Source organism: Jaculus jaculus, chromosome 13 (genome assembly GCF_020740685.1).
Source record: "Jaculus jaculus isolate mJacJac1 chromosome 13, mJacJac1.mat.Y.cur, whole genome shotgun sequence".
In the NCBI taxonomy this organism is placed as follows: Eukaryota; Metazoa; Chordata; class Mammalia; order Rodentia; family Dipodidae; genus Jaculus; species Jaculus jaculus.
This window is the reverse complement of record NC_059114.1, coordinates 27,980,378-28,003,231: the sequence shown is the minus strand read 5'-3', so window position 1 is coordinate 28,003,231 and position 22,854 is coordinate 27,980,378. Positions and strand designations below refer to the sequence as shown.

At 42.3% G+C, this 22,854-nt stretch overlaps 1 protein-coding gene and 2 non-coding genes across 4 annotated transcripts in view; 1 reads left to right on the top strand and 2 right to left on the bottom strand.

Moving 5' to 3' along the window:
• The window catches only part of Kntc1 (kinetochore associated 1), a 143,601-nt gene that overhangs the window by 12,087 nt on the left and 108,660 nt on the right, over positions 1 to 22,854 (bottom strand). For both annotated transcript variants that reach the window (XM_045132346.1, XM_045132344.1), the window contains 13 exons: positions 20,608 to 20,697; positions 18,498 to 18,669; positions 18,352 to 18,410; positions 18,030 to 18,246; positions 16,151 to 16,224; positions 15,720 to 15,930; positions 15,502 to 15,611; positions 12,911 to 12,957; positions 10,333 to 10,411; positions 7,232 to 7,350; positions 3,901 to 4,036; positions 3,223 to 3,318; positions 1,041 to 1,097 (listed from right to left, as the gene is read on the bottom strand). In XM_045132346.1, the coding sequence (XP_044988281.1) occupies positions 1,041 to 1,097; positions 3,223 to 3,318; positions 3,901 to 4,036; positions 7,232 to 7,350; positions 10,333 to 10,411; positions 12,911 to 12,957; positions 15,502 to 15,611; positions 15,720 to 15,930; positions 16,151 to 16,224; positions 18,030 to 18,246; positions 18,352 to 18,410; positions 18,498 to 18,669; positions 20,608 to 20,697 (1,467 nt within the window). The remainder of the gene's footprint in view (positions 1 to 1,040; positions 1,098 to 3,222; positions 3,319 to 3,900; positions 4,037 to 7,231; positions 7,351 to 10,332; positions 10,412 to 12,910; positions 12,958 to 15,501; positions 15,612 to 15,719; positions 15,931 to 16,150; positions 16,225 to 18,029; positions 18,247 to 18,351; positions 18,411 to 18,497; positions 18,670 to 20,607; positions 20,698 to 22,854) is intronic.
• On the bottom strand, positions 7,716 to 7,824 carry LOC123454309. Its single transcript, XR_006633292.1, has one exon. It is a non-coding gene; the product is annotated as a U6 spliceosomal RNA (small nuclear RNA).
• Positions 8,311 to 8,437, top strand: LOC123454386. The gene has a single exon (XR_006633352.1). It is a non-coding gene; the product is annotated as a small nucleolar RNA SNORA33 (small nucleolar RNA).

The window sequence follows — 22,854 nt, the reverse complement described above, 5'->3', positions numbered from 1 at the left end:
TTTTTGATTTTAAGAAACATTTATTTATTTGACAGAGAGAGACAGACAGACAGAAATGAGAGCAGAGTATGGGCATGTCAGGGCCTCTTGCCACTGCAAATGAAATCCAGATGCATGTACCACCTTGTGCATCTGGCTTTACATGAGTACTGAGGAATCAAATCTGGGTCCTTTGGCTTTGCTGGCAAGCTCCTTAACCACTAAGCCATCACTCCGGCCCTGAAGTTTCTTTTTATTTTTTCTGATTTATTTATTTATTTATCTATGAGAGAGAGAATGAATGGGAGTGCCAGGGCCTCTAGCCACTGCAAACGGACTCCAGATACATGCACCACCATGTGCATCTGGCTTACGTGGGACCTGGAGAGTTGAACTTGGGTCCTTAAGGTTCTCAGGCAAGTGCCTTATCCACTAAACTATCTCTCCAGCCCCTGAAGTTTCTTTTTGGGGTAAGGAAAATAGTCTAGTATTAGTTAATAGTGATGGTTATACATCATACATATATTCAAATATAATAACAGAAATGCTCTAGAAGTATACACAACAAATTATAAATGGTTATTCCTGGGGAAATAATTATGAAGAGAAATAGTAAAGGAGAATTTTCATGTTTTGCTCAGCATATTTTCATACTGTTCTAATTTATTAAATTAGTAGGTGATCAGTAAATCACCCACTTCCATGTAATGAGTATATGGATGTACAACTTGTGAAATTTGAAAAAGACATGGTCTCCAACTTTAAAGTTCTTTAAGTTCTTCTATTTAGAGGTGTTGGACATGTAATTAAACTACATTGTGTGAGATGCTAAAACAGAGCCAAAGTGTTTTGCAAGCATAAATGAGAAGCCTGGGGAATGCAGAAGGGGAATCCATCTTCTAGAAGGCAAATTGTGATTTGAGCATTCTGGAACATCATCCTAAAGTCAATCTGTTCTTTCTTCATTAAGAAGCCATCAGCTTAGTGCAGCGTGCCCAGAGTCACAGAGCCACTAAATACAAAGATTAAATTTAATGAAATTGACTTTAAAAACTACATACCTGCCATAATGAATGGACACTAGAAATAGCTGTTAAAACTTTCCTTAGATAGGTAATCTGTAAAAAGAAATACAATGTAAAAATCATTATTTTCTTTTTTGGTTCTTCAAGGTAGAGTCTCACTCTGGCCCAGGCTCACCTGGAATTCACTAGATAGTCTCAGGCTAGCCTTGAACTCACAGCAATCCTCCTAACTCTGCTTCCTGAGTGCTGGGGTCAAAGGCATGTGCCACCATGCTCACAATGTAAAAATCTGAAAGTCACCAAAATATTAAGTTTAAACATGAAATACTGGATTCTCAATGTTCCAGAAGGAGTAGCTATAAAAATCAGCCTTGTAGGCTAGGGAGATGACTCACTGGTAAAAGCACGCACAACACAAGTATCAGGACTTCATTTACCCAGAATTCCATTCCCCAGCATACATGCAAACAAACAGCTATATGTGGCCATTGCCCTAGTCCTGTGTAGAACAGAGACAGGAGAATGACTGGGTCTTATTGGTCAGCCAATCTGACCAAAAATAGGAGCTCTGGGTTCACTAAGAAAGACCTATCTCCAGGAGACGCAAGAATGAGTGGCACAGCAGGTCCCTAACATTCCCCCTGGCTCCTGGATGTCCACATATGGAGTTTGCACATCTCCACACACATGAGTACCCACAATACATTTCAGACCTCATAAGCCTGATCATATATACAATACATGCACACAAAGTTTTTAAAAAGTTAGAGCTGGGTGTGGTGGCACATTTTTAATCCCAACACTTGGGAGACAGAGGTAGGAGGATCACTGTGAGTTCGAGGCCACCCTGAGACACTCTACACTGAAAAACAAACAAAGCAAAACAAAATTAGCTAGGCATGGGGGCGCATGCCTTTAATCCCAGCACTCCAGAGGCAGAGGTAGGAGGATTGCTAAATTCAAGGCCACCCTGAGACTATTGAGTGAATTCCAGGTCAGCCTGGTCTAGAGTGAGACCCATGAAAATCTATAAATAAATAACTAAATCAACTTCTATGAGAATATCAGGCAGGTTCACTTACAGACACACAAGTATCAAAAAAAAAAAAAAAAAACAAAAAACAAGGGGTCTGGAGAGATGGCTAAGTGGTTAAGGCACTAGCATGCAAAGCCAGCGGATCCAGGTACGATTCCCAGTACCCATATAAAGCTAAATGCACAAGGTGGCACATGCATCTGCAGTTCATTTGCAGTGGCTAGAGGCCCTGGCACAACCATTCTCTCCCCTCACTCAAATGAATAAAATATTAAAAACAATAACAAAGCCGGGTGTGGTGGCACATGCCTTTAATCCCAGCACTTGGGAGGCAGAGGTAGGAGGACTGCCGTGAGTTCAAGGCCACCCTGAACTACATAGTGAATTCCAGGTCAGCCTAGACTAGAGTGAGACCCTACCTCGAAAAACCAAAACAAAACAAAACAAAAAACACCAAACCAAATAAAACCACCAAAAAACAAAACAAAACAAAAACAAGAGCTGGAGAGACGGCTTAGAGGTTAAGGCGCTTGCCTGTAAAGCCTAAGGACCCATGTTCTATTCTCCAGATCCCACGTTGGCCAGACACACAAAGGTGAAGCAAGCTCAAGGACACACCTGCCCACTGGGTGGTGCAAGCATCTGGAGTTCAATTTCAGTGGCTGAGGCCCAGGCAGGCCAATTCTCTATCTGTCCTTTCTCTCTCTTAAAAAAAAAAGTCCCCCCAAAAACCAAGGAACCCTTCATTTGTTTCTAGCGCAATGAAGGTCCTTTTGTGTTTAAGTTCCTTTTTTTAAAAAATAATTTAATTTTTTATTATTTATTTATTTATTTGAGAGCGACAGACAGAGAGAGAAAGGCAGATAGAGGAGAGAGAGAGAATGTGCCAGGGCTTCCAGCCTCTGCAAACGAACTCCAGACATGTGCGCCCCCTTGTGCATCTGGCTAACGTGGGACCTGGGGAACCGAGCCTCGAACCGGAGTCATTAGGGTTCACAGGCAAGCGCCTAACCGCTAAGCCATCTCTCCAGCCCGTGTGTTTAAGTTCCTTTAAGCCTGGCAGGAAGCTAATGGGAGTGGATGGTTGCAGCAGGCACCTACCTGCTCAGTAGCAAGTACCAGTTGTTATATGTGGGGTGGGGTGCTCTGCATGAGCCTCAAGGAGCCCTCAGTCTGACTTACCATGTTGAAGCCAAGAAGCTTCTGCAAGAGTCCATTCCAAAGCTGCAGGTTATAGATTTTGTATTCTAAACAAAGTTCTGCCACCAATTTTACTGCCTAAAGCCAAAATACCAAACAAGAAAACATGAGCAAAAAAATGAAAAAAAAAAAAATCATGCTGCCTAGAGACCAATGAGTCCAACAAGCTTTTGAGAAGGCAGAGCACCTAAGTGGAATGTCTATTCCCTTGTTTTAATGAAGGACTCCATTGTTCTAATGAAAGAAGCAAAGAAATACTTGTTTTTCCTTTTTCTACCTAAGAACAGTTTACTAATTGGCCTCCTACCTGTCATAGGTTCCAACTGCCTCAGAGACTAAGTTCCAAAGGCAGCTAGGCAGAAGAGAAATGACAGCCCTCGCTACGGGGCACAGGCGGTCCCTTCGGTCTAGGTGAGGACAGGCCTCAGAAGGGAATAGTAAAGTGTTCTTTCTTATTTGCAGGGAAGACAGTGCCCATGTCTTTAAAGAGAGAAAAGAAGATGACCTTCCAAATTGCCTGACTCATCTAAACACCAGGACAGGGGAGATTTCAGGGCAGTGGCTCTGCTGGGTCTCCAGACACTTGAGGGATGATGAGTGACTAAGTGGCCATGTCCATATGTGTGAAAAAAGAACCCCCCCCCCACCAGGTCTACATACCATAGGTTCATGCCTGTGGTTTTTCCACAAGTCCTTAATCATTCCTTCTTTAGGACTGCTGCAAAATAATTCGAATGTGATGGGGATGTTTAATGTCTCAAACGATGCCAGAAAATTTAAACATTTCCAATAGGATCTGGAAAACAGAGGTGTTTATAAAAATCATTATTCTTAAGCCAGGCATGGTGGCGTATGCCTGTAATCCCAGCACTCAGGGAGGCAGAGGTAGGAAGATCATCATGAGTTCAAGGCCACCCTGAGACTACATAGTGAGTTCCAGGTTAGCCTGACCCATCAGTTAGTTCCAGGTTAGAGCGAAACCCTACCTTGAAAAAAAAACATTATTCTTTAAAAAAAAAATTTTTCTTGAGGTAGAGTCTAGCCTAACCTAACCTCACTCTATAGCCCAAACTGGCCTCAAATTCATAGTAATCCTCCTACCTCAACCTTCTGAGTTCTGAGATTAAAGGCAGGCACCATCACGCCAGACTCTGTAAGAAACATTCTTGGGCAGGAGAGATGGCTTAGTGGTTAAGCTGCTTGCCAGCAAAGCCAAAGGACCCAGGTTTGATTCCCTTGTGCCCACATAAAGTAGGATGCACAAAGTAGCCCATGTGTCTAGAGTTCATTTGCAGTGGCTAGAGGCCCTGATGCACCCATTCTCTCTATCTGTCTCCCCCCTCAGATAAATAAAATATTTTTAAAAACTCATTCTTTTTAAAAATATTTTATTTATTTGAGAGAGAGAGAAAATGGGCATGCCAGGGCTTCTAGCCACTAAACGAACTATAGATGCATGTGCCACCTTGTGCATTTGACTTACAATCAAATCTGGGTCCTTAGGTTTTTCAGGCAAATGCCTTAACCACTAAACCAACTCTCCAGTCCCCATTCTTTTCTTTTTATTTTAATTTGAGAGGGAGAGAGAGGCAGATAGAAAGAATGAGCGTGCAAGCACTTCTAGCCACTGAAATAAACTCCAGATGCATGTACCACCATGTGCATCTGGTTTATGTGGGTACTGGGGAATCGAAACTGTGTCCTTAGGCTTCAGAGGCAAATGCCTTAACTGCTAAGCCATCCCTCCAGCCCTCCATTCTTTTTTGTTTTTAGATGAGGGAGAGAGCAAAAGAGAGAGAATTGGCACACCAGGGCCTCCAACCACTGCAGTCAAACTCTAGACACATGTGAAACTGAAACCTTGTATGCTTGTATCACCTTGTGCGTCTGCCTTACATGGGATCTGGAGAGTCAAACATGCATCCTTAGGCTTCACAGGCAAGCAACTTACCTGCTCAGCCATCTCTCTAGCCCCCATTCTCTCTCTCTCTCTCTTTTAAATTTGGGAGCACAGAGAACGAGAAAAGAGAAAGTGAGTAAAAGAGAGTATAGGTGCACCAGAACCTGTTGCCACTGCAGAAGAATTCCAGGTGCATGGGCTACTTTGTGCACTAGCTCTGTGTGAGTACAAGGGAATTGATCACAGGTTGGCAAGCTTTGCAAGCATCCACCTTTAACTGCTGAGCCAATTCCCCAGCCCAAGTAGCATTCTTTTTTTTTCTCCAAGGTAGGGTCTCATTCTAGTTCAGGCTGACCTGGAATTCACTTTGTAGAATCAAGGTGGTCTTGAACTGATGGCGATCTTCCTACCTCTGCCTCCCAAGTACTGGGATTAAAAGCGTGCACCACCATGACTGGCTCCAAAAAGCATTCTTCTACTTTATGTTTTTGGTTTTTCAAGATAGGGTCTCACTCTAGCCCAGAATGACTTGGAACTCATTCTGTAGTCCCAGGCTGGTCTTGAACTCATGGCACGTGCCACTATGCTTGGCCCAAGAATCATTTTTACAGGACACATTTACATTTAAATAAAAGTCACCACTTTTATTTAAAATTCTATTTTATAAAAGGAAATGAGGATAGTCTGTTGTTATATGTACATTTTGGGTTTCCAACCATATACATAGAGTATATTAGATAAAAATCACAACATTGCTGAAGAACTGGAAAGATGGCTCAGTGGTTAGCGTGCTTGCCTGCAAAGCCTGATGACCTGGGTTTGATTCCCCAGTGCCCATGTAAAGCCAGATGCACAAGGCAGTGCATGCATCTGGAGTTCATTTACAATGACTAGAAGCCTTGGCATTCCCATTCTCTTTCTCTCTCTGTTTGTAAATAACTAAATAAAAATACTTTAAAGCAGAGCATGGTAGCACACGCCTTTAATCCCAGCACTTGGGAGCAGAGGTAGTAGGACTGCCATGAGTTCGAGGCCACCCTCAGACTACATAGTGAATTCTAGGTTAGCCTGGCCTAGAGTGAGTCCCTACCTAGAAAAAAAACAAAAACAAAAACAAAAAACAGAAATAAGAAAAACAAACTTCTATAATTATGTAAGTTGTCAATAAAAATAAGAGTTAAAAAATGTGCTCCTCCAGACACAAAATGGCGTGGATATCCATGATCTTAAAGTGCCTGACACTTCCTACATAAGACTATCATAATAGGAGGAAAAGATCATGATATCAAAATAAAATAGAGACTGATTGAGAGGGGGAGAGAATATGATGGAGAATGGAGTTTCAAAGGGGAAAGTGGGGGGAGGGATGGAATTACCATGGGTTAGAGTCTACAATTATGGAGGTTGTCAATTAACAAAAAAATTGAAAAAATTAAAAAAAAAGAAAAACAAGTTTGAGCAAGTTGAAGAAAACATTCAGTTTCTAAATGTTGCTAAGAAACAACAGAGACAAAATGTTGGTCTATTTTCCCTTTGCCAAAATGTCAAGGATAGTCAGAGCAAAAGAATTACATTTACATAGCTATCTGATAGCTATCTAATGAACTGAGGGTCTTAGTAGTTACAGTTCCAACCTGTCTGATTTTGTTTTTGTTTTTGTTTCTCAAGGTAGGGTCTCACTCTAGCTCCTATCTCTGCCTCCCGAGTACTGGGATTAAAGGTACATGCCACCACACCCACCTTGCTGATTCTTAAAACTTTTTTTTTTTAAGCAGCTGGACGTAGTAGTACACACAGCTTTAATCTTTTTATTTATTTATTTATTTATTTATTTATTTATTTATTTATTTATTTGAGAGTGACAGACACAGAGAGAAAGACAGATAGAGGAAGAGAGACAGAATGGGCACGCCAGGGCTTCCAGCCTCTGCAAACGAACTCCAGACGCGTGCGCCCCCTTGTGCATCTGGCTAACGTGGGACCTGGGGAACTGAGCCTCAAACTGGGGTCCTTAGGCTTCACAGGCAAGCGCTTAACCGCTAAGCCATCTCTCCAGCCCAGATTCTTAATGTGAAATCAAATTCTACTTACTTCACTTCTTGGATGGGCTTTTTGAACAGAGATTCTATAGTCTCCTTGTCAGCCAAATACAGGAGGCACTGAAGAGCTCTTGCTTTGTGGGCAAAAGTTAACTGATGTATGCCCAATGGCTGCAAAACCAAGAAAAGATTTGGAGAGTTAAGCTGCACACCAGCATGCTGTAGCTGGGTAAACAAACTTCAACTTAGGTAATATAAGCACCATTTAAGTCAATCATCATTGCTCTTAAGGAATGCACAGTGGAGAATTATGCTTGTCAACATGACTTGGAAGAGTGGCCTTAGACTCTTGCAGAAGGCAAAAGGTCAAAGGTGTTTTTATGGTAATACTAAGAATTTTTTTTTCCTTTTAAAAATATTTAATTATTTTTGCTTTTTGTTCTGGGTTGATATTTGCATTGCAGTTGGTAGAATCGTAGCAGGGACCTCCCAACTGTGTTTTTTTTTTTTAAACTGGTCACTTTACACTTATTAAAATAAATATGGAACGCCTCATGAATTTGTGTGTCATCTTTGCACAGGGCCATCCATGCTAATCTTCTCTGTATCATTCCAAGTTAGTATATGTGCTGCCGTAGAGAGCACCTTCCAACTGTTTTCATAAACATTGCCAGCATTGGAAAGCAAAGACTTACATGAGAATGTCCTTGATGAAGCAGTAAAAATTAATTTTTCTAAACCCTTAATTCCCCTCTATCTATATAATATATATACCAGATTAATGAATTCACATCTGGATATGTTAATATTTAGTACAGTTTTTTTTTTCTTTTTTTGTTTGTTTGGAGTAGAGTCTCACTCTAGCCCAGGCTGACCTGAAATTCACGATGGAGTCTCAGGGTGGCCTCAAACTCACAGCAATCCTCCTACCTCTGCCTCCTGAGTGCTGGGATTAAAGGTGTGCACCACCACGCCCGGCGATATGTTAATATTAAGTACAATGATTTCATTAATATTCTATATGGCAAAATGGGGAGTTCACATAAAGCATGATACAGCAGGGAGAAGAGTACTTACCTGGTTGAGCTGTGAGCTAACTTGTCAATTTTCAGTTGCAAAAATGGCTAAAATAAGTCAGCCAATCTGCTTATCTGAATGTGCTTCTGCAGAAATTTAGAAACAGCTGGCAATAGTGATGTTATTTTATGGGACTTAAGGACAACTGAGATCATTACTGTCCCTCAAAATGGCTACAATATGCCAGGCGTGGTGGCGTACACCATTAATCCCTGCACTCATAAGGCTGAGGTGGGAGGATGATTGAGAGTTCGAGACCAGCCTCAGACTACACAGAGAACTCTGGGTCAGCCTAGGCTACAGCGAGACCCTATCTCAAAACAAACAAACAACAACAACAAAGAAGGCTACAAATATAACGTTGAAATGTTTTCTTAGCTTTAGTTAAAATTTTACTGCAGGGCTAGAGAGATGACTTAGCGGTAAAGGCACTTGTCTGTGAAGACTAAGGACCCAGGTTTGATTCCCCATTGCCTATGTAAGCCAGATACACAAGGTGGTGCATGTGTCTGGACTTTGTTTGCACTGACTAGAGGCCCTGGCGTGCCCATTCTCTCTCTCTCTCAAACAAATGAATAAATAAAAATTTTCATGTAATTTGTCCTAGCATTAAAGTTGAAAAAGTTAATAAATTACATGTTTTAAAAGTATGGCTAATAAAAAAATTTGAAAAGAAAAAAAAGTATGGCTGAAAGGTAAAATAATATGCAAGAAAAAAGTTTCATCTTTCTCCTGTCACAATCCTACATCCACCATCTCAGGTTGTCTTTCCCCTTGTCCTTAGCTAAAGGACCATCTGCCCCACGGCTCGTCACTCTTCCTCTCTGTCTTCTTCAGCACCCTCAGGAGATGCTGCTAGCTGTGTGTAGTGGCTCATGCCTGTAATCCCAGCACCAGGGAGAATGAAGCAGTAGGATTGCTAAGAGCTTGAGGCTAGCCTGGGATACAGTGTGAGACTGTGTCTCAAAAAAAAGAGAGAAAGAGCAGGGGAGATGACTTGAAGGCATTTGCTTGTAAAACCTCACAGCCTGGTTTTGATTCCCCAGTGCCCATGTAGAGCAAGATGCACAGAGTGGAACATGCATCTAGAGATCATTTGCAGTGGCAGGCAGGAAGCCCTGCCATGCCCATTCTCACACTTTCTCTGTCTGCTTTTCCATCTCTCAAATAAATAAATAAATTACACACACACACACACACACACACACACACACACACTTTTTTTGTTGTTGTTGTTGATTTTTTGAGGTAGGGTCTCACTCTGGCCCAGGTTGACCTGGAATTCACTATGTACTCTTAGAGTGGCCTTGAACTCATAATGATCCTCCTACCTCTGCCTCCCAAGTGCTGGAATTAAAGGCATGTGCCACCATGCCCAGCTAAAATCTATCTTTTGAAAACATAGCAAAGGGGCTGGAGAGATGGCTTAGCTGCTAAGGCACTTGCCTGCAAAGCCTAAGGTCCTGGATTTGATTCCCCAGTACCCACGTAAGCCAGGTGAGCAAGGTGGCACATCCACCTGGAGTTCGTTTGCAGTGGCTAGAGGTTCTGGCATGTCCATTCTCTCTCTCAAATAAGTGAATATGTTTGTTTGTTTGTTTTTTAAAGCACAGTAAAAAAGGTTTTGCTATATTTGAAAGCCTGAAGGCCAAAGAGGCAGTGTCTCCTTCTCTGGGTAATACTGAAGTGTAGTGTAGTAAAAGTTAGTAGATTAACTAGTGCCAGAAGCCAGGTGATGCAGGGCATGAGAACAAGGTCAAGACTCTTCTCAAGGCCAATTTGTTTAGTCCCTGTGTATCAAGAATGTTGACTGACCAGGGAGTGAACAACCAGGAACACAGTAAGTCTGGGGCAGTAGTCAATAGTTGAGGCATGCAGTCTGCTAAGCAGATGTTACAGAAGCCAGTATGGTGCATGTAAAAATACTTGCTTATAAAGTAACTTGGACTTTGATGAAGCACAGAGATGAGCATTATCTGAATCACTGATTTATGAGATCAAGCATGGTAAATACTTAAGAAACCAATGTAAATCTGGGATGTCCAAATGGGATTTGGTTGAGTTTCTAGAGCTTACACTTGTCGTTGAGGTTGCAAATACAAACAGCATCCTTGAACTATAATCAATTGGACGAGACAGTAGGAGATACACCACTCTGGAAAAAAAAATAATTACACTTATTATTTTTTAAATTTAGTAACATATTACTAGTAAAACAGAACTGTGCTTTCTATCCACAGTAAACATCATTAGATGTCCCACTGACCCAGAAGGATATGGGCCAATGATATTTTTGTCTTTCCTTTTTTATCTTTTGGGATGGGGTTCAAGGTAGGATCTCACTCTAACCCTGGGTGACCTAGAACTCACTATGTAGTCTCAGGTTGGCCTTGAATTCACTGCAATCCTCCTACCTCTGCATCTTGAGTGCATACCGTCACACCTGGCTGTCTTCCCTTTTAAAGGATATTTTAAATCTTTTCTTGAGTTCCTTTGCAGTTTAAGAGGATAATATTTTAAAAAAATGCTAAATTGTTGGTTCCTCAACTGTTGAAACTGCTAGTTAATCTATTTAAATTCTGTTTGTGAAATGGACACATTATAGCCACAGGGTACATTATTACATAGAAAAATCTACGTCATAGTAGAACCTAAGACAGTGTAAGTGACACATTTTGAACTCTAGTCCCATAGCTGGTAGGCCACTCCTAGGAAGGGTGAGAAATATCTGGCAGACCACAGAAAGTGTAGATGGAGTTTTTATCTGGAAAATTTAAGAAGTACTGATCTCTCGTAAGTGTGTTTTGGGGATTTCTCCTTTTTGAATTGCTTCTCTAAGTCTTTCCAGGTGATTGGTTCAGTTAGACAGGTCAGGTGCAATTTATCATCCACCTTAGTTAAAGGTCCACTTGCCCTTAAAAGACTAAGTAAGTGAGTTAGGTCTGGGGGCTGGAGAGATAGCTTAGCAGTTAAGCGCTTGCTGTGAAGCCTAAGGACCCCGGTTCGAGGCTTGATTCCCCAGGACCCACGTTAGCCAGATGCACAAGGGGGCGCACGCATCTGGAGTTCGTTTGCAGTGGCTGGAAGCCCTGGCGCACCCATTCTCCATCTTACTCTCTCTATCTGCCTCTTTCTCTCTCTGTCACTCTCAAATAAATAAAAATGAACAAAAAATTTAAAAAAAAAACAATAAAAAAAAGAGTTAGGTCTGGTGTCACTAGGCAAAAAAAAACACCCAACAGCCAAACAACCATAAGGTGGGGTCTAGAGGAAAGAAGGGTAGAAAGTAGGAGGTTAGGTCAGTTTGTTCCAAAACAGGAGAAATGATTTCTTGGGTCTGTCTATGCAAGCCTTTTTCATACTGGATTTTCAGGGAGGTGGGATGGCATAGGGCCTTGCAGACCACTCAACCTACTCACGATCTAGGTCAGGAATGGCAAAAAGTTAGCATGTGTGCCACCACACCCTCACCCATTAATGGATTACCACATTCTTTCTGATTTGGGCCCAGATATAGCAGGCCCAGATAAGAAGCCATAGGCAGGGCTGGAGATGGCTAAGGAGTTAAGGCACTTGCCTGCAAAGCCCAAGAACCTGGGTTTGATTCCCCAGTACCCATGTAAGGCTAGATACACAAATTGGCGCATGCATCTGGAGTTTGTTTGCAGTACCCTGGTGTGCCCGTTTTCATTCTCTCTCTTCTTGCAAATAAACAAATCACAAGCAGAATGACTTAGTAAATTTGATGAAAGTAACATGACTTTTTTGGTCTTGGACTTGGATAGACAAAAGGAACCTGTTGGCCTATATCTGAGCTACCCCAGCTTCCAGAATACAAGGGCACTTGGGGGCCTAGGGCCAAGTCCTGGCTAGTAAGAATTTTTTTTTTTTTCCCAAGATAGGGTTTTACTGTAGTCCAGGCTGACGTGGAATTCACTATGTAGTCTCAGATAACCTCAAATTCATGGTGATTCTCCTATCTCTGCCTCCTGAGTGCTAGGATTAAAGGTATGCACCACCATGGCCAGCTTAAGAATTTTTTTTAATTTTTTTTTTTTTTTTTCTTAATGAGAGACAGAATTGGTATGCCAGGGCCTCTAGCTACTGCACTGGAACTCCAGACACATGAGCATCTTGTGCATATGTGTGACCTTGCGCTTGCATCATCTTGTAAGTCTGGCTAATGTGGGATCTGGAGAATTGAACACGGGTCTTTAGGCTTTGCAGGCAAGCTCCATAAGTGCTAAGAATTTTTCTTTACCTGAGATGCACTCTCTGCTAAAAAGGTCCTAGGAACCCTAGAATTCACAGGAATGCATTAAGGGTTCAGAAATTCTCAATCCTGGCTATGTGACTTTTTTCCCCCACTGGAAATGCTCATGACCTAGGCTCCATCAAGAAGTCTTCAGATCATGCTGGGTGTGGGGGCGCCCGCCTTTAATCCTAGCACTCAGGAAGCAGAGGTAGGAGGAGTGCCATGAGTTTGAGGCCACTACATAATGAATTGTAGGCCAGCTTGGGCTAGAGTGAGACCCTCCCTCGAAAAATAATAAACAAATGAATAGGTCTTAAAACCCAGCTTCTAAAAGCTGTACTGCCGAGATTCCTACCATGAATCAAGATAAATGCCAAGGCACTTAGAGGAAGAGCGTACCTTCTCAGTGTTTCATCTTCTTGAAGTTCAAATAATTTTGATGTTTTCTTTGAAAGCAGAGAAAAAAAAAGTCAAAAACTGGAAAAAGTTTATACGTATACAAATTTTCATATGACAATAAGCTAAATTTGAAAATGTACAAAATGGCCAGGCATGGTGGCACATGCCTTTAATCCCAGCACTCGGGAGGCAGAGGTAGGCAAATCACTACTCAAGTGCAAGGCCAGCGTGAGACTAAAGAGTGAAGTCCAGGTCAGCTTGAGCTAGATAGAGCGAGACCCTAACTCAAATAACCAAAACAGGGCTGGAGAGATGGCTTAGCAGTTGAGAAGCCTAAGGACCCAGGTTCAATTACCCAGTACCCACATAAGTGCACAAAGTGGCGTATGTGTCTGGAGTTTGTTTGCAGTGGCTAAAGGCCCTGGCATGCCCATTCTCTCTATCTGCCCCCCACAAATAAATAATAAATAAATATTAAAAACAAAAAAATGAATAAGCTGACTAGAGGGTTCTAGTCACTAGTGGTGGGTGCAACAATGACAGTAAAGGAAGAGGAACGTTGAGTGGCTTGTACCCCTATGGGGTGCTGCTCCTCTTCCCCAAGTCTCCTGGCTCTCAGGCAGCCCAGGCCCTAATCCTCAAGAGCCTTCTTCTTGTCCTCACCCACCCCCTGCAAACGCTTCCCCTACCCTTGATATGCGTATGTGTAGCTGTGCTTGTTGGCTCTCATCTGGAGTCCCTACACTCAAGAGGCTGAGTGGAAGGATTGCCAAATGAGGCTGGGCTGAGCCACAGTGTGAGACACTCTCAAAAACACAAAAACAAAATGAGTGGCTGGTAAGATGGCTTAGCAGTTAAGGTATTTGCCTGTAAAGCCAAAGGACCTAGGTTTGATTCCCCAGGATCCACATAAGCCAGATGCAAAAGGTGGCACACGCATCTGGAGTTTGTGGCTGGAGACCCCAGTGCATCCATTCTCTCTCTCATACATAATTAAACAAAAACAACAAAAAAGCCAGGCATGGTGATACATGCCTTTAAACCCAGCACTCAAGAGGCAAAGTGCACTCAAGAGATAAAGTTAGGAGGATGGATGTGAGTTTGAGGCCAGCCTGGGACTACAGAGTAAGTTCTAGGTCAGCCTGGGCTAGAGTGAGATCCTACCTTAAAACAAAACAAAAAAAAAACAGAAACGAAGCCGGGTGTGGTGGCGCACGCCTTTAATCCCAGCACTCAGGAGGCAGAGGTAGGAGGATCACCATGAGTTCGAGGCCACCCTGAGACTACAGAGTTAATTCCAGGTCAGTCTGGACCAGAGTGAGACCCTACCTCGAAAAACCAAAAAAACAAAAAAAACAGAAAACAATCATGGGCTGGAGAGATGGCTTAGTGGTTAAGGCACTTGCCTGCAAAGCCAAGGAACCTCGGTTTGATTCCTCAGGACCCATGTAAGCCAGATGCATAAGACGCCGTATGCAACTGGAGTTCGTTTGCAGTGGCTGGATGCCTTAGTGCACCCATTCTCTCTCTCTCTCTCTCTCTCTCTCTCTCTCTTCCCTTCTCTCTATAACTCTGTCTCAAATAAATAAATAAATTAAAAAATATTTTAAACCCAAAATTATACACACACCCAAATTTATGTTTATTTGGAAGAAAAAATTCAAATAATTACTTTATGAAGACTTTTGCCTAAATGATGGGCTTCATACCATTCATTCATGCAAAAATATTTATTGAACACTTATGTGATAAGAACAATGCTAAGTGTGTGGGCTGCCTAAGTAAACAAAACAAGGATTTGAGTTCTTCTGGATCTTATATGTGTTGCATAAGTTTTAAAAGGAAAGAGCTCTAGGCAATCTTCCTGCCCAACCTGCTCCAGTGCTGGGATTATAAGCATGAGCCACACACTCAGCTTTATGTGTGTACACAGGGTGCTGGGGATTCAATCCAGGCCTCATGCATGCTAGCCCAGTGCCCCGCCCCTGAGTTACTCTAGAGACTTTAAATGAGCCACTCATTAGATCAGTATACATTCATCAGGATTTAAAATGCACTGTGCCAGGTCCACTGTGCTGACATGGTATCTGGTTTCAAGAAACCATGAGTTTACTCAGTTTACTGTGTGCTTGTATGTAACTTTAACGACATAATGCTCATTTCTAGAGTCACACAGGTTCTCTGTGGCTGAGATATGCTTAAATGATATTTCACTGAAGCACAGTCACTGTTCTTGGTAAAGCTTAAAAATTACTTGTGGAGCTGGATAGATGGCTCATGGGTTAAGGAGAAAAGCCTAAGGAGCCCAGGTTCAATTTCCTAGTACCTGTGTAAAGCCAGATGCACAAAGTGGTGCATGTATCTGGAGTTCTTTTGCAGTGGCTAGACACGCTGGCATGCCCATTCTCTCCCTCTGCTTACAACAACAGACAGACAGACGAAAAACACTACTTGTGAATGGCTAGTGATGTAGCTCAGTTGACAGAACTTGCCTTAGCATGCATGAAGCCTGGATCCCCAGCACCACATAAATTGGGAGTAGTGGCCCCCCAAGCTCCTATCCAACATACTTAGGTGCTGTGAGCACTCACCTCACCAGGCATTGCCGAGGGGCACAGCCATTTTTCCAACAACATGTCCCAGATTTTTTCCAAATTAATTTCATTGACTTCGGCTATTTCTTTAGCTGCTGTGTGAATATCTAAAAATAGACAAGATAAAGTTCAGAAAAGAAAATCTCAAAATCTCAGTGTAAGACAATTGGGAACCAAAACAATGGTGCTCTGCCCACCCAGTGTTTTCTTCTCACCAGGAAAGTCCTTGCCAGAGTTAGTCTGCATTCTTTCACTTATGCTGGGGTGCTCGTAGAGGCTGACAATGAGATGGGCTGGCTTTCCTATGGCTCTTAAATGCTCCGCAGTGTTCAGCTTGTGGGCGATGAGCACGGCTTCCGTGCCCGAGCGCCGGAACTGGAGGTGAAGCTTCTTCAGCAAAGCCTGGGCTTTTTCACATGTTTCATCCTTGCAGAATTCCAAATGAAGAGTTGCTTTAAAGAGCTCAAGGGAGACTAAACATCCATCTTTACTAGGGGCCTTCCCTTCCTTACTGTATCCTTAAGCACCTATCACTCAAAATTGTGGGCCTTGTTCGCCATTCTGGGTACTGGGAGGGCCGAGAGGGCTGCTAAGCAAGAACAGCTTAACAGCAAGAGGAGCGTTTACTTTCCTAGTTCAGACTCACCTGTGGTGGGATGTTCTGTAGCCATCTCTCAGCTAAATACAGGCAGAACTTCAAACTAGCCATCTTGAAGGGGCCTGAAGGGACAGAAGATTTATGAGCAAATCTGAAGCCTATATAGGCAATATCTGTAGTCAAACCAGCAGTTCTTTTTTTTTTTTTTTTTTAAGGTCTCACTCTAGCCCAGGCTGACCTGGATCTCATTCCTTGGTCTCAGGCTAGGCTTGAACTCACACCAATCCTCCTCCTACCTCTGCCTCCTAAGTGCTGGGATTAAAGATGTGCGCCAACACACTCTACAAGCAGGAATTTTTAATTTTTATTTATTTATTTGCAGGTCAGTGTGTGTGTGTGTGTGTGTGTGTGTGTGTGTGAGGGAGCAGGGCCTCTTGTCACTTCACATGTACACTACATGATTGTGCCCCTTTGTGCATCTTGCTTATGTGTATTGTTGGGGACTTAAACCCAGGCCGGCAGACTTTACAAACAAGTGCCTTTAACTACTAAACCATCTTCCTAGCCCTTGTATGTTTTTTTTTCTTTTTTGAGGTAGGGTCTCGCTCTAGCCCAGGCTGACCTGGAATTTACTATGTAGTCTCAGGGTGGCCTCTAACTCACACTCCTCCTACCTTTGCTTCCCAAGTGCTGGGATTAAAGGTGTGTGCCACCATGCCCAGCCTAGCCCCTGATGTGTGTGTGTATGTATGTATGTATGCATGCATGCATGTGTGTGTGTATGTATGCATGTATGTGTGTGTGTGTATGTATATATATAAATTTTTTGTTCATTTTTATTTATTTATTTGAGAGTGACAGAGACAGAAAGAGGCAGATATATATAGAGAGAGAATGGGCGCGCCAGGGCCTCCAGGCACTGCAAACTCCAGACGTGTGCACCCCCTTGTACATCTGGCTAATGTGGGTCCTGGGGAAGACAGCCTTGAGCTGGGCTTCATAGGGAAGCACTTAACTGCTAAACCATCTCTCCAGCCCTCGTCCCTGATATTTTTAAATTGGAAAAATGCATAAATGGCTGGGAATGTGGTACATACCTTTAATCCCAGCTCTTGGAAGGCAGAGGTAGGAGGACTGCCATGAGTTCGAGGCTACCTTGAGACTACATAGTGAATTCCAGGTCAGCCAGGGCTAGAGTGAGACCCTACCTTGAAAAACCAAAATAAATAATGATAAAGTGGAGTGCTAGAGAGATGGCTCAGCAGTCAAAGGTGCCTGCTTGTAAAGACTGAGGTAATGGACTGGACTTGATTCCCCAGTACCCACATCAAGCAAGATTCACAAAGTGGCACATGTGTCTGGAATGGGCTGTCTACAGAGGAGGTCGTTTGCAGTGGCAAGAGGCCCTAGTATGCCCACCCTCTCTTTTCTCTGCTTGCTAATACATACAAATATTAAAGTAATAACAAGGTAGAGAGCAACTATAGGCTGAACACTGACCTTTAGCCAACACCCCCCCCAAAATGCACACCCACCAAATGAAGTGCATAATATTTTACATTAATACCTACATGCTGGAGTGTACATTGTCCATACACTATAATCTAACCAAGTCACCCTGCATATTGCTTGAACGTAGAAACATTCAGAAACAGGAAAAGTGAAGGGGGTGGGCACACATTTCATTTAAAACCTACTGATCCTCCCTAAAGACACAAAAGGAATACACTGAAAAGACAATGCACTTGGACCTGGGGATATAGTTCACTGGTAGGGTGCATTAGCCTAACATGCACATGGTCTTTGAGGTGGATCCCCAGCACCTCCCCCCCACCCCCGCTCCAAAAAAACCACCCACACTAAAAATGAAAATCAAGATAAAGAATATAGCAACCACTTCAAGCCCAATGAAAGGAGAGCTGCGTACCTTCTGGGATTTCCTGGGTGAGAGTGATGGCGGTGGCAACGGCCCACTCGGGGTTGACGATAGACAGGAGGTATGACTTGACAGTTTGTGTGAGCTTAACTACCTCCTTAGTCATCAGTGCTGAGGGCTTCGTCTCTGTTAATTTCAGGAGCTTTGGCCTCAGATTTTTTTCAAAAACATGTTTGGCTGTAGACACGTAGAGAGTATCTAGAGAGAACTTTAGAAGAAAGAAAAGGAAGGTTTTGCAGGAAGGCAGTGTAAAATCTTCCTACCTGGGGTCAAGACAGCACAAAGTAGCTTCTCAACAGTTTTTACCCATTACCTTCATTAACTTGGAGATTAAAAGCAGGGTGGGGAGTGACTCTTCACTGAGCTCTGAGGCTGGAAAGGAAACAAGAAGTGCATGATTTGCTTAAGAACAAATGGTTGGCTATTTAGTAAAATATGTAATTAGTTAATAAACTATACAGATAATTTTCCAGAAGTTCTGTGCTGTGCCAAATAATATTAGGTGAAAAGGCAGTCGAGTCTGTGCAGCAGATGGCAGAGTTATCTTGTGCTCCAACATATATTGGTATTCTAGGTCCACTGGGGGGGAAATTCTTCTGTATGACTTCAAGTGTTTCAGAAGATTCAATGCCTGCATCAAAATAAGAAAGTGCTCTCCTATTAGAGTAACCCAGTGTTGCCCTGTCTATCCTACCAGAGCCACAGTCAAGATCCTGCTAAACATGGTGGCGCACACCCTTAATCCCAGCATTTAGGAGGCAGAGGTAGGAAGATGGCTGTGAGTTCAAGGCCAGCCTGAGACTACAGAGTGAATGACAGGTCAGTTTAGGCTAGAGTGAGACTCTACCTTGAAAGACCAAGGGGACCTTGCTATGATTCAAAAACATTAGAGTATGAGGTCTTCTTTTTCAATTAATGAACTTTTTAAAAAAATAGTATTTGTGGGCTAAAGAGATGGTTTAGTGGTCAAGGTGTTTGCCTGCAAAGCCAAAAGATCCCGTTTCAACTCTCCAGAATCCACATAAGACAGATGCATAAGGTGGCATGGCCCATGCATCTGGAGTGTTTGCAGTGGTTGGAGGCCCTGGCGCACCCATTCTCTCCCCTCCCTCTCTCTACCTCTTTCTCTCTCTCTCTCTCAAATAAATAAATAAAATATGTTAAAAATAATAAGACTTTTTATGGGGCTGGAGAGATGGCTCAGCAGTTAAGGCATTTGCTTGCAAAGCCTAACAACCCTGGTTCAATTCCCCAATACCCACAGAGAGCCAGACACACAAAGTAGCACATGTATCTGGAGTTCATTTACAGTGGCTAGAGGTCCTGGTGTACCCATTTTCTCTCCCTCCTCTTTCTCTCTCTACTTGCAAATAAATAACAAATAAACATTTGAAAGTATTATTTATCTACATGAGAGAGAAAGAAGCAGACAGAGTGACTGATTGGGCAAACCAAGGCCTCCTGCCACTGTGAATGAATTTCAAATGCATGCGCCACTTTGTGCATCTGGCTTTACATGGGGACTGGGCAAATGGACTTAGGCCATCAGACTTTGTAAACTAGTGCCTTTAACTGCTGAGCCATCTTCAAGCCCCAGTGAACTTATTTTTAAGGTGGGATCTTGCTATATTGCCCAAGTTGATAGCATAACCCTAGGCTTAGAAAGGAATGGATAGTATGGAAATCTTTTTATTATTTATTTATTATTATTTATTTATTATTACTTTTTTTATGAGAGAGAGAATTGGCACACCAGGGCACCCAGACACTGCAACTGAACTCCAGATGCATGTGCCCTCTTATGTGCATGAACGACCTTGCACACCTGCCTTCGTGGGATCTGGAGAGCCAAATATGGGTCCTTATGCTTTGCAGGCAAGGGCCTTAACCATTAAGCCATCTCTCCAGCCCACTGAAATCTTTAAAAAAAAATTTTTTTTTTTATTTCGGTTATTCAAGGTAGGGTCTTGCTCTATCCAGGCTGATCTGGAATGAACTATGTAGCCTCAGGGTGGCCTTGAACTCACGGTGATCCTACCTCTGCCTACCAAGTGTTGGGATTAAAGGTGTGCACTACCACACCTGGCTGGAAATCCTTTTTTTAATTTTGTTGATGAAAAATCTTTTTATTGAGTCAGGCATGGTAGGAGAATTGCTGTGAGTTCAAGGCCACCCTGAGTCTACATAGTGAATTCCAGGCCATCCTGGGCTAGAATGAGAACTTATCTCAAAAAAACAACAACAAAAAAATTACTGTTAGACTTTTTTTGGGGGGGGGGGGTGGAGAAGACTCCTTTTCAAAGGAAAACATCAGCAGAATAATGTGGCACATGCCTGTAATCCAATGCTTGGGAGGTAGAGGCAGGAAAATCAGGGGTACAAGGTCATCCTTGGGTACATAGTGAGTTCAAAGCCAATGTGGGCTACATGAGATCCTGTCTCAAAAATAAATGAAATACCTAGAATAATGTATAGAGTTTAAAGAAAGCTCAAAGGACAACCCAGAAAGATAATGAGTAATGTTATTTATGACCCAAACAAAAGCATAAAGATGATCTTTAAATTATACCTGATTAATATTAACATTGGTTATCTTTTCATCAGCTCTTTCTATAACCTTCAGGACAACTTCAATCATTTCATAATCATAGGGGTCCAACTGTATAAAAACAAAAACATGTTAGAAAATTAGAAATACAGTACCATCCTCATAAACGCTTTTATTCAAAAATGGTCATTGGTAGAGATGACATATAATATTTCAGTGTGCTACAACCTAGATTATCCTTGTACAAACTTTTCTTGCCTCTAAAATTACCTGTTAGGATAAATATCCAAGTTAAAAAATATCTTTAAATGTACTTTATTTTAAAATGTTATTCATTTGCACTTGTGTATGTATGTCAGCACAAGACACTTGCACCACTTTTGTATTTGGCTTATGTGGGTGGGTGGAGAATTGAACATAGGCTCTCAAGCTTTACAGACAAGTGCCTGCAACTGCTAAGCCATCTCCCCAGGTCCTTGAAATGTACTTTAAAAACTTACATAAAACAATACTATTTTAATAAAGACATGATTTTTTTGTTTGTTTTTCCAGGCAAGGTCTCACTCTAGACCAGGCTGACCTGGAATTCACTATGTAGTTTCAGGGTGGCCTCGAGCTCACAGAAATCCTCCTACTTCTGGCTCCCGAGTGCTGGGATTAAAGTCGTGTGCCACCACACCCGGCAAGACATGATTTTAGGGTGCTTAATACATAAAAATGTCAAAATTGTATATCTTGTGTTTGAAATTGATGTTCTATTTTTTTCTCCTATTAACAATGGAAAAATTAGAATAGAAAGAAATTGACCTGTCCTTGGAAATGACTTAACTACAACGTAGGTCTTCATGTAAGAACTTCTCAAAGGACCCTGTTTTAGCTGTAACTATAAAGTAATATGAAAATTCACTGAGCAATACCTATATATATCTCCAAAATGAAAGGAAGTTTGTTTTTGTTTCTGTCCATGCACTAATATTTTCTATTTTATAAATACCAAATTAAAAAAAAAATCACATGGTTAGTAAAATGGGAAACTTTGAGCAAATCTATAATTTTTGGTTGAATTACATGCAAAATGTAAAACTGAAATACATCTTGAAGATTTTTTTTTATTTTTTTTCATTTATTTTTATTTATTTGAGAGCGACAGAGAGAGAAAAAGGCAAAGAAAGAGAGAAAGAATGGGCATGCCAGGGCCTTCAGCCACTGCAAACGAACTGCAAACGCATACGCACCCTGGAGCATCTGGCTAATGTGGGTCCTGGGGAATTGAGCCTCGAACTGGCGTCTTTAGGCTTCACAGGCAAGCGCTTAACCGCTGAGCCATCTCTCCAGCCCCATCTTGAAGTTTTATAATCTTATTTCTCCTACCATCTACCTTCATTCTCCCATTGAACTACTTTGGAACTGAATAAATTCCAATTTGAGGCCCCAGGAGGGATCTCAGAGTGGATCGCAGCCCAGTGTCCTTGGAAGTGAGTATCACTAGGCAATCAAGCTTATTCCCCTAAGTGAGTGCCCAGCCCTCCACCTGCTGGGATTAAGGACGAGCCTCACTAGTGTATCTCTCTCCCTTCCTGCTGCCAACACTTGACCATCCACCATAGACTGCAGGAAAATCTGGGAGTTCAAGCAATGAGTAGCAATATGAAAACAGGCCCAGCTTGGACAACGAGCAGGCCAGGCCTCCCAGGGTCTTACCCAGGCCCACTGGGAGGCACACACACACGGAGAACCGTGCTAAGACTCAACAGCACCCAGCCCGAACCTGGGGATAGGCTGCCATCCCACACACACCATGATCAAAGCCTACTGACCAGCCTACTCAACAAAGGCTCTATAAGATCTACTATAGCTACAGTCTTAGCAAACAAGAGAACTGCCTTGGGCAAACTCCAAAACAAAACAAATAATGCAAGACACCAAGCTAAAAGATCCCCACAGTGGAAGCCTCCAATAAAAACTTGGAGGAGCTGGGCGTGGTAGTGCACACCTTTAATCCCAACACTTAGGAGGCAGAGGTAGGAGGACTGCGGTGAATTTGAGGCCATCCTGAAACTACACAGTGCATTCCAGGTCAACTTGGGCTGGAGTAAGACCCTACCTCAAAAAACCAAAAACCAAACAAACAAAAAATAAAAGTTAAGGGAAACTTGAGACATAAAATTCCAAAATGAAATTACGATAAGCATATTACACAAACTAATAGAGTCCACAAACAGCTGGATGAACTGAAAAAGAATCAATAAAAATAACTCAAAGGATGGC